At 35.9% G+C, this 19,780-nt stretch overlaps 1 protein-coding gene across 5 annotated transcripts in view; it reads left to right on the plus strand.

The window, feature by feature from the left end:
* Positions 1 to 19,780, plus strand: part of TP63 (tumor protein p63) — a 190,778-nt gene that overhangs the window by 83,860 nt on the left and 87,138 nt on the right. Inside the window, exon 1 of one of the 5 annotated variants that reach the window (XM_004675094.1) lies at positions 19,389 to 19,575. The exons of 3 other annotated variants lie outside the window; for them this stretch is intronic. In XM_004675094.1, the coding sequence (XP_004675151.1) occupies positions 19,534 to 19,575 (42 nt within the window). In that variant the 5' untranslated portion in view covers positions 19,389 to 19,533. Of the gene's footprint in view, positions 1 to 19,388; positions 19,576 to 19,780 lie in introns of those variants that run through there. One more of the 5 variants, XM_004675091.1, reaches the window with a different exon arrangement.

The raw sequence follows: 19,780 nt of genomic DNA on the forward strand, positions 1-19,780 counted from the left end.
TATGGTTAACAATATTATGTTGTAGCAAGGACTTGTACTAAAAATTTATTTGGCAGTAGCATATGAGAGGCCTGGTGAGCCCCCGTGTTTAGATTTATGTGTATGTAGTAGGTGAATTGAGGTCTGAAGAGAAGAGGAAGAGTTAGCACTGACATGTAATTGATTCATAAATATATCCAGAGAAAGCATTTTCCATAGTCAACATAAAAGCAAGGTAATTTGGCTGCAGAAACCCTGTTCAAATCCCATGTTTGGGCCTCCCTAACAGCACAAGGTGTTAAATCTCAGTACTACAAAGCTATTGCCAGTTAGCTTACCTGCCAGGGAGCTAACCCACGAGGTGCAGCAGACTTCTCCTGTCTTTTCTGCTGCTCCCCTCAGCAGCATATTTCAGTAAACCTGCCTGTTCTGACCCCCACTCTGCCTCTGATAAATCTCCTCACCCAACACACCTCTCCCTACACTCCAGTTCTTTATGCATAAATAATTTTTTAAAAATCCTTAACAAAAGGTTATGCGGCTAGGGCAAGTTATTTCAACTCTCTGTGCTTCTCCTCATTGACTTTCAACAAAGGCTTCACTGGAACAGAGAGAAAAAAAGTCTTTATTTCAAAGCTATTTTTTTTTTCTGAATTTGAATCATCTTACCCAGTTTAATCATTTGCTTTAGTCATCAAATTTTGCAGAGCTGAATACATTTTTAAGGTTGAAAATTTGTCATCATTGACCATATTCCAATAACAAGTCACAAACAGATTCATAAATTACATCAGATTGTTCGCTGAGTCCAAAGCTTCATGAAAGCAGTAATCATTCCTTTCTTTTCTACAAGATACATCCCAAAGCCTGGGGCCAGTTAATACTCAGCAGAGGCTTGTTGAATGGTTTATAGTTACCAACTATTGTAACTGCACTGGACTCATCACTTCAGTTCACTCCTGAAGGAAGTGGCAAAATCTGGGACTTCTACTGCCCCACAAATCTAGTAGAAACTACATAAGCAGGCCTTAACATTTTCCATAATTTAAAATTTTACCCTTGTTTGGATATAAGTTTTGAGAACTATAAAAAAGCCCTCTTAACAAGTTCCTGTCCAGCCTCGTTAGATATTTTTTTTATTCCCATATGTCATCTATTGACTTTTTTCCATCTAGAATATGTAAATATTAATTAAAATCCTTCTTTGACATCTATTAAACAATTTGCAAAAGGGTTATGCAACAGATGTTTGGGCATTTGGAGAATTATCAAGAATTATTGTGCTAGAAAGCTGTTCTTTTTTCTGTAAAAGAACAATTTTTTTCTGTTTATGCAAATTTGGAAGACTAATCCAAGTCATCTTTAAAGATTGTTAGACAGGACAAACTGTTTAATGTAGCAAGTTTTATCTTGAATTAATCAGTCACTTTCACTGCATAAGGCATATTCTATGCCAGAGGTTTTCATTTAAGTGAATCAAAGCTAATTGCAGTTAGAATTTAGAAAATTATGCCTGTTCGTCAAAACAAACAAATAAACAAGTTTATGTTTAAATAAACTATGGCTTATGGGTTATTTTATACCCAGAATCATCCTTGATCTTCAATTGTGAGATGTATATCTAATGCCATGCTTTGTACATTCTTTTATTGATTTTTGGTATAAATAGATGTTCTTAAAACTAAGTTCATGAATATATAGGTTGGTATCTACGACTTACAAAAGGCATTCAAAATGCTTTATACTGTTAAATATATGAAGTCCTGGCTCTTGTTCTGGAGCTCCATGTTAAGAAAATAGTTTCCTGGCCCTTCCTTGTGCTGCAGAGTGTTAAAAGCACAGTGTTGAGAAGCTAAAGCCACTTCTGCATGAGTTCGATCCCTGCTGCGCCCCACCCAGAATGATCCACATGATGTGGCAGACCTCTCCTGACCCACCCACTGCTCCCCTCAGCAGTGTACTTCGTCAGTCCACCTGTTCTGCTCTCCACTCTGTCACTGGTGAATCCTCTCACTGCCCCTGCACCTCTGGCCTGTACCCCAGTTCTGTATGCATAAATAAATCAATCTTAAAAAAAAAATAAGATACATATCCTTTAACATTGTCTCTCAAACTACCTGCAAGTGACATTTATAATCAAGCTGACCGTGGAAAATTTTTTTCATTAATCATCTAATTGACCTAGAAGAAACCCTCACTATCTTGAATTACTCATACTTTTGTATTTAACAATGCTACACATTTTCTAGTTTTGGATATGCCCCCCAGTATCAATACTGCTTAGCAGTGAATAAAGTTTTGTTTGCTGGATCGGTTAGGGAGAGTGAGATCTCAGCTCTCCTTCAACTAAAGTAGGAATTTCTGGACAGTGTCTTGGATTGTCCATCAATGGGTCAGTGCTCATCAACATTCAGCAAATATATTGGTTGATAAACTTCTTAAAATATGTTGAAACCTTTCTCTATACAGGATCCTATTTCTGTTTCATATTTGTTTGCCCAGTCTAGTACTTTAGTCAGGATGTTTATTATCCTCAGTGGATTTCACAGTGTATCAGAACCCTGTTGTTGAGTATAATGTAGTGACAAATTGTTCTTTTGTTTATATGACTGATTGTAAGGGTTTGGCAATTCTTCTTTGATATACTAAGACCAGCTAATGAAGACAATTAAACAAACCTTTATAATGAATCTAAAAATCTGTCAGGCTACAGTCTACTATTTTCTTTTTGTCCCTGACTGAAACTTTTGGGTATCCCTTCCCAAACAGAACACCTATTTTGAATTCAATGAAAAGCTTACTTTTCTTTAAAACCTTACACTATACTAACTCATCCAGCATTTCAGTGCTGAATGTGGTTTTAGAGATCATCTTGTAGCTATTGTTTTTTTTTAACAGCAAAGAAAAAGAAACTAAAGCTCAGAGAAATGAATTGATATGCATTCGATCACACAATCATGTGATGAAGGAACCAGCCCTGATCCAGTTTTTCCGAGTGTCTTCACTATACTATCATGCTACTTTAAGAAATTAGTTACTATACATTATCCTTGAGGCTTACTATTTCACCAGTCAATATGTACTAACTTGAGACTAAAATATTATTTTCTGAATAATATTACATAGTTGTTTTCATATTCATTTTGGCTACTGTAACTGACCTACTTCAAGGAAGTAGGTACCAAGACTTTTCTAATGTGTTTGGTACTTGCTCACTGCCAAGCTTAGTGCCTCAACTATTGTGTTTAATGAAAAGTTAGATTGAATTTCTGCCTCATTTTCAGAATTGTACTCTTAGCACATGCTATCCCCAGCCCCCTCATAATCTGGTCCTGCAGCCTTGGTGGTGTAATGAATTAGTCTTGCACGAGTCTGCAGCTTCTGGAGGGCTAAGCAGGGGATCAAATCCTCCCTTTGTAGTGAGACAAGCTGCCGGAGAAGTGATTGATATTGTAGACAGAAGTAGGACTTCAAGGAAGGAATAAGCAGATAAGTGGGGTAATAAGTAGATAATACTACTACTTTGCACTTAGTGTCTTTTATCTGAGCATCTGAAGGCAGCTGTATTCCCAAACATCAAGGCCCTTTGGTATAAAGAATGAGGTCTTTCCTTTCACTCAATGTTCTCCTCCAAGATCAATAAATCTGTGGAAAGATTTCCAAAGGAAGGCGAGTGGTAAAGATAGTTTTCCCCCTTTTCTGGGAAGCTAAGCCACCAGGATATGAAGCAACTACTCTAAAAGTTATCTTGATCTTGATGCAATGTTCTTTATGCACTTTCCCCTGCTGTGTTTAGGTCTGAAAAAGAAACTTTTACTGTATCAACTAAGGCATTCACTTTATTTTTTTTTAATCCCTCCTGATTGTGTTAAACTCACTCCCTTTGAGTAACTCTCATTCTTGCATTTATTTTACTGCTCAAAAATTTCCCTTGTAAATCTTATTTTAGGTCAAAGTCCTTAAACACTAAATCTTTCAGACAGCTTCAGGCCATTATGGCTCCAAGGAACCATTGTGAAGCGAAGCTATGTTTAATAAGGCTGATGGACCCTGTTAGGGATCTCTTTGAGTATGTTTTCATTAATTTTGTACACATCTTGTTAATTCAGACACAGAGGGTAAGTTGCCAAGCCCATACTATGTTCATTTAGCAGAGCATGACTCAAAAGTCAGAATCCAGTGCCTAGGAAAGTTAAAGAGCAATATTGTCTGCCACATGGTTTTATAGTAGTTGTGTTGCTTATTTAACAAAGAGTTTCATAATTTTCTAGATAATTTGCACTAGAAATATTGTTATATCCTCTCCACTTCTACAGGTTTTGTTGTTGTTTTGCTAGCGTAGCCATGTTCTATATGAGTGGGGAGGGTTAGGTTATTTGTGGTGGTGGTGGTTTTTCCTTTGTCATGTAAATCTTACTCTTAAGACAGATCTTAAAGGTCAGCAGATCTAACCACCCAAGCAATATGGCCTTTAGTGCCATAATTATATTATGTAAGTAACCAGCATAACCTTAGGAAGTAAAGAGAATGCAGACTCATTCCAATTGTGCCCCTTGAAGACCAGAAAAATATCACCCCACCCGGGGGAAACACTTAAATCCTGGCTAGTATGTCTAAAGACCAATTTGCCTTCTTTTAACAAACAGCATTTTCTTTGAAACAAATTTCATAGTTGGCAGAAGATAAAAAAGAACTATGTATATTTAGTAGTGCTTCCACAACCATCTTTCATTGTGACCAAATTCTTTAGTAGGTTCACAAAAGTTCTCAAATTGAGATGATTTAAGATAATATGTGAACAAACTTGTATGCGTGACTATGTATCTCTGGGGAGCAAAGTTATGATAAGAACCCAGAGATACTCTATGTATCACTGTTTTGGCAATCTCAAAATACAGTGGGAAATTCTAATCTCTTGTACATTTTCCTTTCCTCTTCATCTTTTTTTTTTTTTTTTTTAAGATTTATTTATTTGTACATACAGAACTGGGGTACAGGCCAGAAGCTCAGGGGCGGTGAGAGGCTTCACCAGAGACAGAGTGGGGAACAGAACAGGCAGATCGACGAAGTACACTGCTGAGGGGAGCAGTGGGCGGGTCAGGAGAGGTCTGCCACGCCAGGGCAGGCGGGAATCGAACTCATGCGGAAGCGGCTTTAGATTCTCAGTACTGTGCTTTAACCCACTGCGCCACCATGGAGGGCCTCCTCTTGATCTTTTATAAAGCATTTGATCTCATTTGACAATAGCCACCTCATATGGGACCTAGGTAATGGTACCCACATTTGATAAATATGAAAATGAAGTTATGGACATTTCCCCTTTTGCAAGTATTATAATCAGTCGTGTAAAACAGTTCATTTGACCTGAAGCCACTGTTTAAAGTTGCTTTCAGATATATGAAGTGTGATACAAATTTTAGTAAATACAAATATATCTTCAAACTGGGTACTCAGTTGACCTCTTGTGTGCAATTCTTTCTAGCACAAGGAAATTGAGTTAAAAAACAACAACTTTATTTCAATAAGTCCTTGGCATAAACTGGATTCACTTGATTTATCTTAATAAGTCCATAGGTTTTTCAGAAGTCCACTCATTTTCCTCTTATTCAGTCTTCCTCCCCCACCCCCACCCCCAGCTGCTTCTCTCGATAGGTGCAAAGTTCAATGATTTCAGTGAAAGATGAAAATTACCTTCTAGGTTTTCTCTATTTCTTATTCTCAGCTTTTCCTCCTTGTTGCCACTTTTTTTTTTTCTATTTCTCAGGTGTGTTTTGGTTTTTACTATTTTTGTTGCTTTTTCTATTTCTGAAGTGTGTTTTTCATTTCTACACTTTTGAAAGCAATTTCCTACTAGAACACCCCTTATACTTCTTTTAGTGTCTGAATTATATTGCAATCCATTTTTACTGATATCTAAGTTTCCCTTTCTTTAGTGCACTTATATATCCTTTCCTTTTAAAAGGTACAAACTTAGAACTGAAGAATTTGCTGGAGAGAAACATAGGTTAACACTTATTAATACCATAATGTGTTTTTTAGAAAAACATATTTCTATTAATGAGGTAAAATGCTTCCAGTGAGTCAAATTACTGCTCATAGTATTATGACGATAAGCCAGGTATTTTCTTTCATCCCTTATTTTTGGAACCCCACATTTCTTGTAGAAAAAAAGTAACAGCACTTTTTCCTTTTCCTCTTTCTCCTGCTGAGGCATGAAAATAGAAAGTGGCACTATCATCATGGGTGTGTCTGTTTGTACTCCGAGGAAATATGGGAAGAGGTTTTATGAGCAAATGCTTAATTGGTTGCTAGCTAGTGAGACTCCTGGTCCTTTAGAAGAGTAATGATGAAGAAATGGCTCCTTGTGTTTGTTTGAATCCCTAAATTATCCTGAGAACATTCATCAATCCCTGTAGGACTAGAGTTCTTCAAGGCTGTGTATCTGTTAGGAGGATTGTTTTCTTTACAATTCTAAACATAAATGTTAGTTCCAAATGGGCAGCACATTGAATTGTCTAATTAGCCTTGCACATTAACCTCTAAAGAAATAAGAGTATAGTGTCCTGCAGTTTAAAAAGGCATTTTATGCAATGTTTACTGAAGGTCAGAGGGCAAACGCTGTTGTGACAGTTGTGTGGACTCCCCAGGGACACATCTTTAGGGAGGATGGGAGAGAGAAGGGCATTGATGTTAATCTTTGGTGATAGTAATGGCAGAAATTAGTTCCTCAAATGCTGCCATTACTATCATTTTATTTTTCTTTTATATCCTTTCAATTCACATGAAGGTTTTTCCATTTTTAACCCAAGAAGCCAGAAAAACAGAGACATAGGAAATAAGAGGTTATCTAATCCAGAACTTTATTCTCAGGGGTAAAATCATAAAGGTTAAAGTATGAGAAAGGTAAAGAGAATTCAAGTCTCTCATGGTCATTCCAGTACATCTTACCTACTTCTTTCATCTTCTATGTTCCCTCAGGCTCACCTAGATCCATCTTAATGTACTGAATACATAATTCTACATCCTTATCTTTTTTGCCTGTGCTGTTGTTTCAATGTAGGAATGTCTTCTTCCTCTTCTTCTTCCAAAACTTTTCTACCTTGAAGACCCAACTTTTGATCTCTTCTTGGGGAATTAATGACTCCTTCTCTGTGTACAGAGACCAAAGCCATTTAATTTAACATTCAGCAATCTTTCTATTTTCTATTTATGTAAATGATATGTGTACTTCACCCTGTCTTTGCAACCTTACCAGGTACTTTCCCATATGTGGCTACCCCTAAATCAGTAAGTCGGGGTAGATTCTGGATATGGTTCATCTTTGAGTTATTTTGCAGGACTATGCATGAGAAGTGGACAGTTAATGTTTCCAATGAAATGGGTGGGTTTATGTGTGTACATGAAGAAAAAAAAAGTCACCATTGATCTCTCATATCTTCTGAGCATTAAAACACCCACATGGACTTCAAAGTTAACCTCAGAGTCAAATCAACTATTTTTAACCAGTCTTTAATTTTGACTTCCGTTTGTCTGTCTAGATTTCACATTTGGAAAAGAGAGGAAGTAAAACTCAAATTTAATAATTTTCCCAGTGAGGTAAACCAATAAGCAATTCTGACCTTTCCCTCTCTATAGCAACAGTAGAGATCAAGCAAGAAGCAGGTTGGGGCCCCATATTGCGGGATCACACTTAAATTTTAGTTTACTTTAATATTTTTCTAGCTAATGACAGTGATCAAACATTTATTATGATTGCTAAATAAAAATTGTAAAATTGTGGACCATTTGAGGAATAAGATAGAAGAAAAGGAGCAGAATACTATCTCCTCACTGATATCTCAGTGCTCTCGTTTAGCCATGAGCTTATAGATTCAACAACACAGCCACTGTAGCTTTAATCTTTACCATGTAAAGATTTTATGGATTACAAAACATAGAAATAAAAAGGAATGATTCTAGAAAAAGCATAAATTTTTTTTTATTAAGACAGGATTTGTATGCCCATTTCATTCCCTTAGCAACTGAGGTATAAATAATTATGCAATTTTATGTTTATTTTATCAGGACTGGCTGTTTTCAGGTTATTTTTAATGAAGTCTGAGTTTGTTTAAAATTCCAATTCCAATTTTTATGGGAAATTCTGTATTTTACAGAGGTAATGTTTCTCTTGAATTTTGTTTTATCACTTTGTGACAAGTGTTACAGAGTTGTCCAGTTAATGATCCATGCAGATAATGCTTCCTTACAAAATCAAACCAGTAGCCTCCATAGGCCAGATTATCAAGCTTAACCACCCTTGTCACAAGGGCACACCTACTTGGTTGCACCACTTTTTAATCAAGTTGTGAATCAGGCTTGGGAAGCTGGAAGTAAATCAGTTTTTAGTGTTTGCAACAGTGGAAAGCTCAGGAAACCAACAAATCAGGGAGAGGGGAGAGCTGCTAAAGGAATAGGTTTCATTTGGGGGGTCACTTGTGGCAATAGGATATCTCATTTTGCAGCAAAGCATGCAACCAAACTGACTTGAAGAATGTCTTCTTCTTTATTTTTTGGAGGGTGTTAAGGGGAGGAAGGAAGTTTCATGTAAGAGGGTGTCATCTCTTTTGTGACAGAAGTACTTGTGTGAATGTTAATGTAGTATGTCAGCCCTCTCAATACTAATGTCCTTATCTGAGGCTAAAAATAATAAAAGCAGGCGGTTTCACAGATGTATCTTATAGATCAAACCAGAACGATCATACAGCAAAGGTGAATTGGGTGCCTATTCCATGTACTTACTAGGTTTCAAGGAATACTGATCAACTGGCCAAAACCCTTGCTCTGGAGATCAAAGTAAATGAGATGAGCTAAAAAGTAATAATGAGATTGACAATAATATAGATATCCCCTGATTTGGGTTAAAAAGGAGAAATGAAAGCACTGGTTACCTAGAAAAACAAAAAATGATCTACAGATGCTGATATGATACTGGATGCACAGCAGGTACTTGTGTAAAATAAAGGGAAGAAACACATTATGTATGTGTGGAAGAATGTGTGTGAGTTCTCCTACTAGAGAAAAGAACAAGGGAGTAGAAAGAAGCAAAAGTGTAAAATGCAAAGTACACATGCTTAGCATGCATAATACATATCCTAAGGTTCTAATAAGGTAGCCCCAAACTCTTGCCTCCCTTTTTGTCCATTAATAGGATTTGTCTAATAGAAGTGTTCAGTTAAAACTATTCCAGACAGAAATGTAGAATATTTAAAAGCTAGAATTGCCCGTGAACTTTTTACCACCACATTTACATACACTGTTGCATTTGGATTTAGGTTAGCATTCTGATAAGCAATTCCCACAATTCTTCTCCAGATTCCAGATACCAGCACAGTTGTCTAATTCAATGTATGTTTCACTTTCTTTCTGTACTTGGTATTCCTGAGGCAAAAATGGTATCAAGAAGCCACTTATTGGAGATTCTCTGGTGGTGCAATGAGTTAAAATGCCAAACCATGAAGCTACCTGCAGCATGAGTTCAATCCCTAGCTAGGGAGCTAACTTATGTGGCACAGCAGATCTCTCCTCTCTCACCTGCTGCTTCCCTCAGTAGTGTATTTCACTCAAGATGCCTATTCTGCCCCCCCATTCTATCTCTGGTGAATCCTCTCATCTGGAATACACCCCAGTTCTTGTATGCATAAATAAAGAAATCTATAAAAAAAGGAAGCCACCTATTTTAACATCTCCATGTTTTGGGGGGGGCCAACGCCTCTTGTACATCAGACTAGGAATGATTGGAAATTGTTCAGACAGGTACCAGCTGTGTTTTCCCCCATTGACCCTTCTCCACAAGCAAGTGACATTGTTCTTGGGAGAACAGACAGTGCATGCTGTTTCCCCTGTTCTGGAAAACACCAGGGCTTGTACATCTAACTAATCTCCACCTATCTGTGTGTGTCTTGGGAGTGGGGTGGTAGAGAAGTCAGTTATTCTGGGTCTGCTTCCAGTTTGAGTCTTCCTTTTTCCTGATGATTTTGACTCTCCATTTTTAAAAGCATAACTTTATTGCTTTCATGTTGAATTTTATGGTCAGAGACTGTTTTCTGCAAAGACTTTTATTATCCAAGCAGTTGTATAGCAGAAAAAAAAAATCTGTCTCTCAGAAGAGAGTGGAAAATCTGAGAATGTCAGGAAGGAACTCCTGAATATCAGACTGGACTAACTCTTGATGTACTTCAGGGGGATAAAAACCAGAAAGACTGGTTAACTATTTCTAGGTCAAATAGCAAGTTTCATGGTGAATAAAGTAGAACTTTTTTTTTAAAAAAAGCAGTTTTTATATAGACCTATTTATTTATACAGAACTGAGGTACAAGCCAGAGGTTCAGGGGAGGTGAGAGGATTCACCAGAGACAGAGTGGGGAGCAGAACAGGCCGACTGATGAAGTGCACTGCTGAGGGGAGCAGTGGGCGGGTCAGAAGAGGTCTGCTGCACCATGTGGGTCACCTCTGGGGCAAGCAAGGATCAAACTCATGCTGAAGTGGTTTTAGCTTCTTAGTGCTGTGTTTTAACCTGCTGCACCACCAGGGAGGGTCCACATAGACCATTTTTTAGACTTACACTCTGGACATAGTGCCAGCATGAATAGTGGGACAGAGCAGAGAGTGGAGTTGGTCTCTGGGGGAGGCACTATGCTACCCACAGTCCCATGTGCAAGGCTGAGGTACATACTGGGCAGGAGATTCATAGAAAGGCTCATGAAAGTTTCCCAGAAATCACTGGCCTGAGACTTGTCCTTCCTGTTCTTGAAGCTGAGCGGTGGCTATCAGTGTGGCTCTTGTCCTGTTGTTACAGGGACTTTAGTCCTATTCAGACTGTGAATAGGAACTCCTTGTGAGTCTGAATAAAAAGAAACAAAATGTGTGTGTGTGTATGTGTGTGTGTGTGTTTTAACCTGGAGTTCATCTAGAACTCCAAAGTCTGCACAATTACTTGCTATTTTGCCTAGAGATTTTGTTTTCCTGGAAAGGGTGGAGAAGATTTACGAAAGAAAGCTGAGTTGCTTCAAAGTACAGCCTCCAGGAAGAATGAGGCATCCCAGCCCAACCTATTCTTCCTGCTGAGGGAGAAAATTTAAGAAGTCTACAATGAAGTCTAAAATCTTCAGGGCTGAAACTGAGGAGAAATCAATTGGTCTTTAAAACCAGCTGCCTCACAAACTCTTTAGAAAGGAAATACTATAAGGAAGGTCAGTTATAAAGCTGAAAAGGAAGTGGCTGTCTTAAACATTAAACTATCAGAGAATTCAGAGAATTCTTAAATAAACATGAATTGCAGTGACACCATAGTCCAGTAATACAAGTTGCCAAAAGTGTGTATGAAATCTAAGTCCATTTAACAGATTGGAAAATTGCAAGAAAGGTAATATAATAAATTTACAGGCAGAGCTAGAAATTAATTGGCTCAAAGTCCTAGTATCTTGAAACAGTAGTACCTTTTCTTGTGTGACTCGGAATGGTGTATTTAGGGTTTCAATTATAAAATTTGGTATTGGAATATATTCCCAATATGGAATGAAAAGTAATGAGTTTTGCAATTAGCTTGAATGGATATGTGTTTGTCATTTCTCTATTCAACAAAAAAGACTAACTCAAAATTACAGGTGAGATCTGGTCCCCAGGTCTCTGCTATTGGTTGTAGTCTTCTTTCTTCTCTCCTACACTGGCAATGGAGAGCATCATTAATGACCACTTAACAAAGGCACCAGCAGTCACTTGGGTGATGTGGTAGTGAATAGTAAGGTTGTTGATTGAAATATGCTCTTAATCCTACCATCTATTGAAACACTACATAATCTAGTATTAAAAAAGAAATAAAAGGTATCTAACAGTCATGTCTAATCTACAACTATGATAAAAATAAATAAAAATAAAAGGGTGCTGAAATGTATTTAGAACTTATCATAAAGTAATCAGTGCTAAAGGATGTGTCAGAAGTTAAATGTTATAATATGGAGTGGTATTTTAATTTTACAGATGAGAGTTCAAAGAAGTTAAGTAAACATACTAGTTTTCAAGCACAAATTTGGCTTGATTTAAAGACCTATTCTTTCCAAAGATCAATTAAGGGGATGGTGATGCATGTGTTCATTTTAATGAATAATGATAATAGCAACATTATAGGAGGAAGTTTATTTTGCTTGTGAGTTTTTTTTTTTTTTTTTTAAGATTTAGTTATTTATTTGTGCATACAGAACTGGGGTACAGGCCAGAGGCTCAGGGGCGGTGAGAGGCTTCACCAGAGACAGAGTGGGGAGCAGAACAGGCAGATCCACGAAGTACACTGCTGAGGGAAGCAGCGGGCGGGTCAGGAGAGGTCTGGCTCGCCATGTGGTCTCCTCCGGGGCAGGCGGCAGACGGGTATCGAACTCATGGGGAAGTGGCTTCAGATTCTCAGTGCTGTGCTTTAACCCGCTGCACCACCAGGGAGGGCCATTGCTTGTGAGTTTTTTCTGAAATATTTTAAATAGCTATAGCTGCTAATGGCATGGTAGGGTGAGCTCTATTTTAGATTTAGATTTTTAGTCAGAATGAACAGAAACTTGCATAACATCTGGAAATCAAGTAGCAATATCTATTAGCCTTTAAAATACTTTTTTAAATAATTCACATTCTGATAATGTATATTAATTAATAGTATAGTACTTTTTGACCTTAAGGTTATAATGTTAACAAAAGAGAATGCCCAATTATTGGGAAATGGCTTTATTAGTTCAATGAGACTATGTAAAACTAAAACAAAGTATTTAAAAAATTACATGTATGATGTGAGTATTCTCTCCTAACAGGTTAATTTTCAAAAATAGACATCTCTCTTGGTCTCTGCTTCTCTCTCTTTCCATAGGCATATATAATGTATATAGTCAATAAATGCATATACATAGACATAATATATACTTAACAAAATACATATTTAATATATAACATGTATGGTTTTAAAAACACATACAATTTCTGTGGAAATTGTTTCTCTACGAGAGAATACCAACATTTTAACAATGCTTAATTGTTCGGGGATAAATGACTTCAATTATTTTTATGTAATAACATACTAAGGGTTATTTCAGTATATTAATACATATATAGGAAATATATTTCTTTTTTTAAAGATTTATTTCTATTTATGCATACAGAACTGGAGTGCAGGCCAGAGGTGCAGGGGTGGTGAGAGGATTCATCAGAGATAAACTGGAAGGCAGAATAGGCAGATTGAAGAAGTACACTGCTGAGGGGAGCAGCAGATGAGTCAGGAATGGTCTGCCGTGCCATGTGATCACCTCTGGGACTGGAGATTGAGTCCACATTTAGTGGCTGCAGCTCCCTTGCAGTTCTGCGCTTTTTAACCTGTTGTACCAATAGGGATGGCCCAGGAAATATATTTCAATGTATTCAATATATGCAATACTAAAAGAATACCAGCTTTGAAAACACATAACAAATGTATCAAAGTTTTAACAACTTTATTAATGAGTAAAACCCTTATATACCAATTAGTCAGGACGGAGAGCAGATGACATTAATGGAACACAGGAGAAAGACCATAGAAACTTCTAACTGTAATTCTACCTGAATAGTGAACTTACAGATGACTTTCATTTTTTATTTTTAGTTTTTCAGTTTTTGTCTCTATGTAATAGAGCACATAATTATGTAATCAAAAACTTTTTAAATGAAAAATAATATGAGGAGAGATCATCTCATCTCTGTACATGTGTATATCTATGTCATATTTGGTTTACTTTGGAACCCCTCAGTAATCAGGCACTATTTACTTTCAGGGAAGTAGTAAAAAATACTGTTGTTTTTAGCACCATAGAATGGTAAGATGAAGTCTGTTAAATGAGCTATAGGGCTACTATTGACATATTACTAAAGAAGGCATACTTATCAGGAAGGGATTTGAAGACACAATCTAACAACACAGTGCTGTACATACATAGACATTGGGCCACAAAAGTTAAACCCTCTCTATCATTTTGCCCTTTACTTGAAGATTAACACAAATTTAAAAATATGCCTTGAGTACAATGGTAAGATTTAGGACAGAAGTCATCTTACCTTCTGTGCCTCTAAGGCTTACTCCGTTTTCAGAGTCTAGCTAGTGACCCTAGATGAATGCGATCCTAATCTTGCTTTGGAATTTAGTCTTAGACTAAATGTGAATCAATTTAGTGACTTTCAATAGCCTCAGAAAATGATAATTCTTTTCATCTATCTAGAATCGGAGGGGATGGGAATCACTTAATTTAGTAAAGATTAGAAAAACTAGTGTTGTGAAAGTGTGTTCTGTTAGCTATCATTTAACTTAATGGTAGATGGCATTAAAATGACCTAATTAATTAATTTTGTTATGTACCAGCTTGGAAAGTCCAAACATTTCTTAACTTTCACACATACTCTATAAAACTACAATCTTTCAACTATTGCAGGTTTATCATGGTGAGAGTTTTCCTTTTGTTAAGTAGTTTTTGAGTATTTCAGATACTGTGTTTGATTGAAAACATCATTTTTCCCCCCTCATCTATTCTAACTATATTGTGCCTGTTATTTTCTACAGGGAAGATCTCTGTATCATAATAAAAATGTGGGTAAATTACTGTTCAACTCTGTAGTTTGTTATAGAAGTAAAATGTTCAATTGAACTTCAAGCTTTAAGACACTAATGTGATATTGTGAACAGTAATATATTCTAACTTCAAAAGTTCATAGCTTGGCTGAGGAGCCAGACAAGAATATTAAATCCTAGGAGACAGACAAGAATATTAAGTCCTCAATCAATAGCATTGATAGATTCTTGGAAACAGCAGATATGAGTGAAATGACCTATAAGAAAATCAGGTCCTTCAATAAAATTATTTTGCTCAATCTGAGGGAAGAGTCTTTTATTAATATTATAATGAAGTGATTATTTGAGGACTTGCATATATATCCTTTGTAGTCACATAGCATTTCTTAAGTATTTTATGTACATTCATATATTGTAAGGGATAATTGAACTTCAACTAAGGCGTTGGAGAACTCTTCATGAAGGTAACAAAGAATTGAAAATACTTGAATTAATCATGGAAAATGAATTAAGGTATTCCAAGCTGAGAGCCCAGTTTGAACAGAGGGGCAGAAATGGCCAACAAACCGAATGGAACATAGGCAAGGTGAGGCTGAGGTTGGGGCCAACTAGGAAAAGTTTTGAAAGTCTTTGGGAATAGTTGATTTTGTCTCACTAGTGTTGAGCCTTACTCTTGAGCCTTAATTAGAAATGTTCTTTTGGAAAGACCATTTTCTAACATGGGAAGCACCTTTATAAGGGCGGAAGAAATACAGATATTGCTAGGTATTAATTTTTCTACTTCTCTGAAGTTGATACTCATCTTAAGTACAAAATAATTAATGGGCTTAACATGAGGCACATATTCTTTCTTAGCTTCTTAATTGTCAATATAATATAAAAACAACTCACCCATATTTATTTACTTTTATATGTGACAATCTAATCCTAGCCAAATTTACCAAAGCCCTTGACCACTTCTCATTTCTCTTTTTCACAACTAATAGAACTAAGGCCTTCATGAGGCAAATCTCTAAAATACTTATCTCCATTTCATGACTTCATGAAAACTAAGCATTTCCCTGCCCTCTACATCTATCCCCAGCCATAGATCCAGGAACATAAAATGCTTCCTATTGTTACTTTCTAAAATTATATGTGTACTATACCTTTCCTTATTCAGCTGTATATAGTGTAAATTAAAAACTTCAAACAAACATTTTCTGGTGCCAAGGATTAATAAGAATACTTAATTTTCTCACATAGGTATATAAAATAGAACCACTAACATTTAATGTATTATAAAGTTGATGAATTAAGTTAGAGAAAAATGTGTTCAGTAAGTGATGATGATAAGTTACTTACCTTGGTAAGATGAGTTTATCTTCATCTGTTTCTTGTACCAACAGAAATACCAGGAAGTTAAAATAATTTCATGTGAAAATTAAAAAAAAAAAATCTTTTTATATGAAAGAAAAGGTGGCGAAGAATTTTAAAATGTTGAGCTGGAAAAGGTTTTCCAAATTATGTTTGAAAAATACTAAGTACAAAGGGAAAATTATAAATTTTGAAAAAAAATGAAAATTCGCCCACACTAAAAAGCAAATTATAAAATCACATGCAAGGTTGAAAGAACAGACACACACACACACAAAGTGTTGCAGTTCTTATAAGTAGTAACATCTTTAATGATATACAAGGAGCTCTAATATGAATAACTATTAAGAAAATTATTCAACAAAGATGTCACAGTGTTATTTCATGAAGACAGGTGTGTCAATCCCCTATCTTACATGACTTTTCCCAACACACTTGGTTTATAGCAGTGGCACTTTAATTTAGGGTACAACATTGTCCCTGATTCTGAAGCAACAAAATTTTGAGGAGTATCAGGGAAATGACTAAGAATTGGAAATTAGGAGCTACATGTGAATAAGAGTTGTTCTGATTCCTAAAGTTTTGAGAAACTCACCTAAAATCTTTGAGATTGTTTATCTCTGAAAATAGAGATGTTAATACTTATCTAGTCACTAGGTTGTTAGGAAAATTAATGCATATTACTAAGCCTTTGAAATCCAAAGATGAGCATTGTTTGATAGTGAGAACTGAGAACGTTCCTTCTCTGTAAACTCCTGCTTACATAAATGCATATTTATATCAGGCACCCTCACTCATTCTAATATGCTATAATTAACTCTTTAAGGAAATGTTTGTGCTAAGTTCAAATTGAAATTGTTTAACAGTAACATTTTTATCATGAAGCTACCTAAAGCACAAGCCATGATTCTCTCCCCCCCCCAAAAAAAAGTACCTTTTTTTTTTCTTAAGCATCTTTGTATATATGTAACTCAAGTACGTCAAATGTACATTTGGAGATGAACATCTTAAGGTACAAATATCCAAATAAATAAGAGAAATGTAATAGTCCTCTAAATCACTTCCATGAATTCTGGACAAAGACAGCAGCTCATCTTTGTAATGGTCTTTAGAAATCACTTAGTTCTGCCCTTCATTTCACAAATGAAGCATCTGAATCCAGAGTGGTTAAGTAATTTGCCCCGAGGCCACAGAGTAAGCTAAAGGCAGAGCTGGAACAGAGCCCATATGTTCAAGTTACTCCAGTAACTCCCAGTCCAGTGCTCTTTCCCCTCTCCTACACAAGGCACCCAAGCAGCTGTATCAGAGATACTGTATCTTACATACAAAATAGAGAGACTACAGTCAGAGTTGATCATGTTGAAGGCTGAAATAGTTCATAGAAGGAATGTGATTTTCTACTCCAACAAATTCTCCTGAGATCTTTTGACATTGTAAAGGATGAAATGTGTTTACATTTGGAAAGTATATCATTAACATTTGACATGATGAACCTTAGATACAGGAGTTCAAATGGTTATACTACCCCATTAGTATAATATCTATTCCATGATGACTTTCTGGGCAATATGTTAATGTAATTTCTTTAGAACAATGATTCCCCTAGCCAGATTCATTTAGGACTACCTAGTGGGCTATATAAAATGCAGCTGGAAGGAATGCATCCTTGGAGGGTCAGATTCAATGGCTGGAAGCAACAGGAATGTTTTTAAATATACCCTGGATGTTTATCCATGTTTTTGTACCACTAGTACAGAGGACAGATGTAAGGAAAAAGCCACCCTATTCTACTACTAACCCAAAAGCTATCAGTGAATGTAGAACATAAGTATGTGATGCAAAAAATTATACCTCATTTTGTAAGTTGTATCTTTTATTTTTTACCTTGTAGCCAGTGCTCATTTGCTTAATTATAGGTAGGAAGAAGTCATCTTCCAACTATTTCAGTGGCAAAATGAACTTTGTGTTAGCCGTAAATTTGTAGTATTCAGACTATAATCTTATGCCTGGACAGTTGAGTCAAATGATATTTGAATTTAAAAAAATATATTAAAAAATAAAAACATTCTTAGAAGTAATTAGAATGATTTACACTAAATATTACCCAGTTATTCTTTATGTACGTACAGTTTTGGGAATCAAAACAGGAGACAAATCTAAGGACATGAATAAGTTCACAAACTTTATTAAGTTTATATAGTGATTCATTCTGATTTCTACTTTTCTTCTAATTTATCTTCTGACTTTTACAAGAAATATAAATATTCACTTATAGCTATCCTGACCTTTTGTAACTTTCAAGCAGAGTATAGGGAATTTGGTTTGTTGAGTGGGAAGTAGGGAGCAATTTTTAGATGTATATACACCTAACTGAATTAAGGACCATACTCAGCAATAATGAGAGTGTTTTGTTGACTTATTTAATAACCATTAGTATATATTTTATCTTCACTAAATATGATAACTAAGGCCAGATTGCTATGTATTTGTATAAATACATTTTTTATGCAACCACAAATTGGTTTTCCACATTCAGTCTCTATTATTTTTATTAATAATACATTGTCTGTTTATGGGGGGGGAGTATGTTACTTTGTGTATTAGTAAAAACTAGACACAGCAGGGAATGTAAATATTCAAAAATTAAAAAAAAAATAGAGTCCATATCCATATCTCAGGAGATAGTGATAGAAATATGCAGTGCTTTTTTTTTTTTTAATTTAGAAAATCTAGACATTTGTCCTCAGATTTCTCATTCCTGTAGATAATATGATTGCTTATTTTTTCTAGTTAACAGGACCAGTGGCTAAGCTGCTATTTAAAAATGCTTTGAAAAATCGAGTGGGTTCTATTATCATTACTCTGTATGAAACCACTGGTATTTCTTTAGAGAGAATAAGTTGAAAACTTTTCAGTTATTATCTCACAGTGGGCTTTAGTTTTTATATTCAGGAAACATAGTCACGAATTTCAGTATTTTCCTTTAATTTCTAACTCTCTGTAATCTTTCTTGAAACTCCACACATAGGTCTTAGGGAGGTATTTTTGAGGAAGGAAAAAAAAAAAAAACCTCCTAAAAGTTTTCACTGAAGTTTTACTTTTCAATTGCAAAGTGTAAAACACTTTTAAAAATTCCTCCTGTAATTCCTGGTGGTGGTAAGATCTTGGTTTGTTTGGGGAGATTTTGTTTTGTTTTTAGGAGAGAGTGTACTCTTATGAAAGAGACAAGGGAAAGTTTTACCTGTCTCTCTCTTGTTTCCCCCCCCCCCTTCTTTCTTTTAAAGATTGGTGATAAGGAATTCTAACTACTTAATGAGATGGGAGAGGCCTCTCTCCATTGGAGTGGAGGAGCCCAGGTGGAAGTTGATGGATTGGACAGGTAAAGAGGAGAGTCCCGCCCCTTCATGCCTATAGTTGAGTATATATGAGGGAACCTAAAATTATGTACAGAGAGAGAAAGAGAGAGAGGGACTTGAGTTCTGTTATCTTCTTAGTAGATTTATATTGTAAAGGGTCTCAGAGGGGGTGGGGGGGTTGGCAAAATCCTGGAGCCAGAAGAGAGGACAGCGGCATTGATCAATCTTACAGCTAACATGTTGTACCTGGAAAACAATGCCCAGACTCAATTTAGTGAGGTAAGGATTTGAGATTTTAGCACTCCATTTAGAGATGCTTTTTCATTTTTATTTTTTTAAAGAAAAGCTTACATATTTGTGGTTCTCGGTCACCCAACGTAATGTTTTTGCAAATTGTATGTAGAAATCTCTTTCTTGGTTAAGGTTTTCTGTGGTGACTGTAAGATTTTTTTTTTTTTTTTTTCTTTAAGTAGGAGTGGAAACT

The sequence above is a fragment of the Condylura cristata genome, unplaced genomic scaffold (assembly GCF_000260355.1).
Source record: "Condylura cristata isolate star-nosed mole 26May11 unplaced genomic scaffold, ConCri1.0 scaffold00003, whole genome shotgun sequence".
In the NCBI taxonomy this organism is placed as follows: domain Eukaryota; kingdom Metazoa; phylum Chordata; class Mammalia; order Eulipotyphla; family Talpidae; genus Condylura; species Condylura cristata.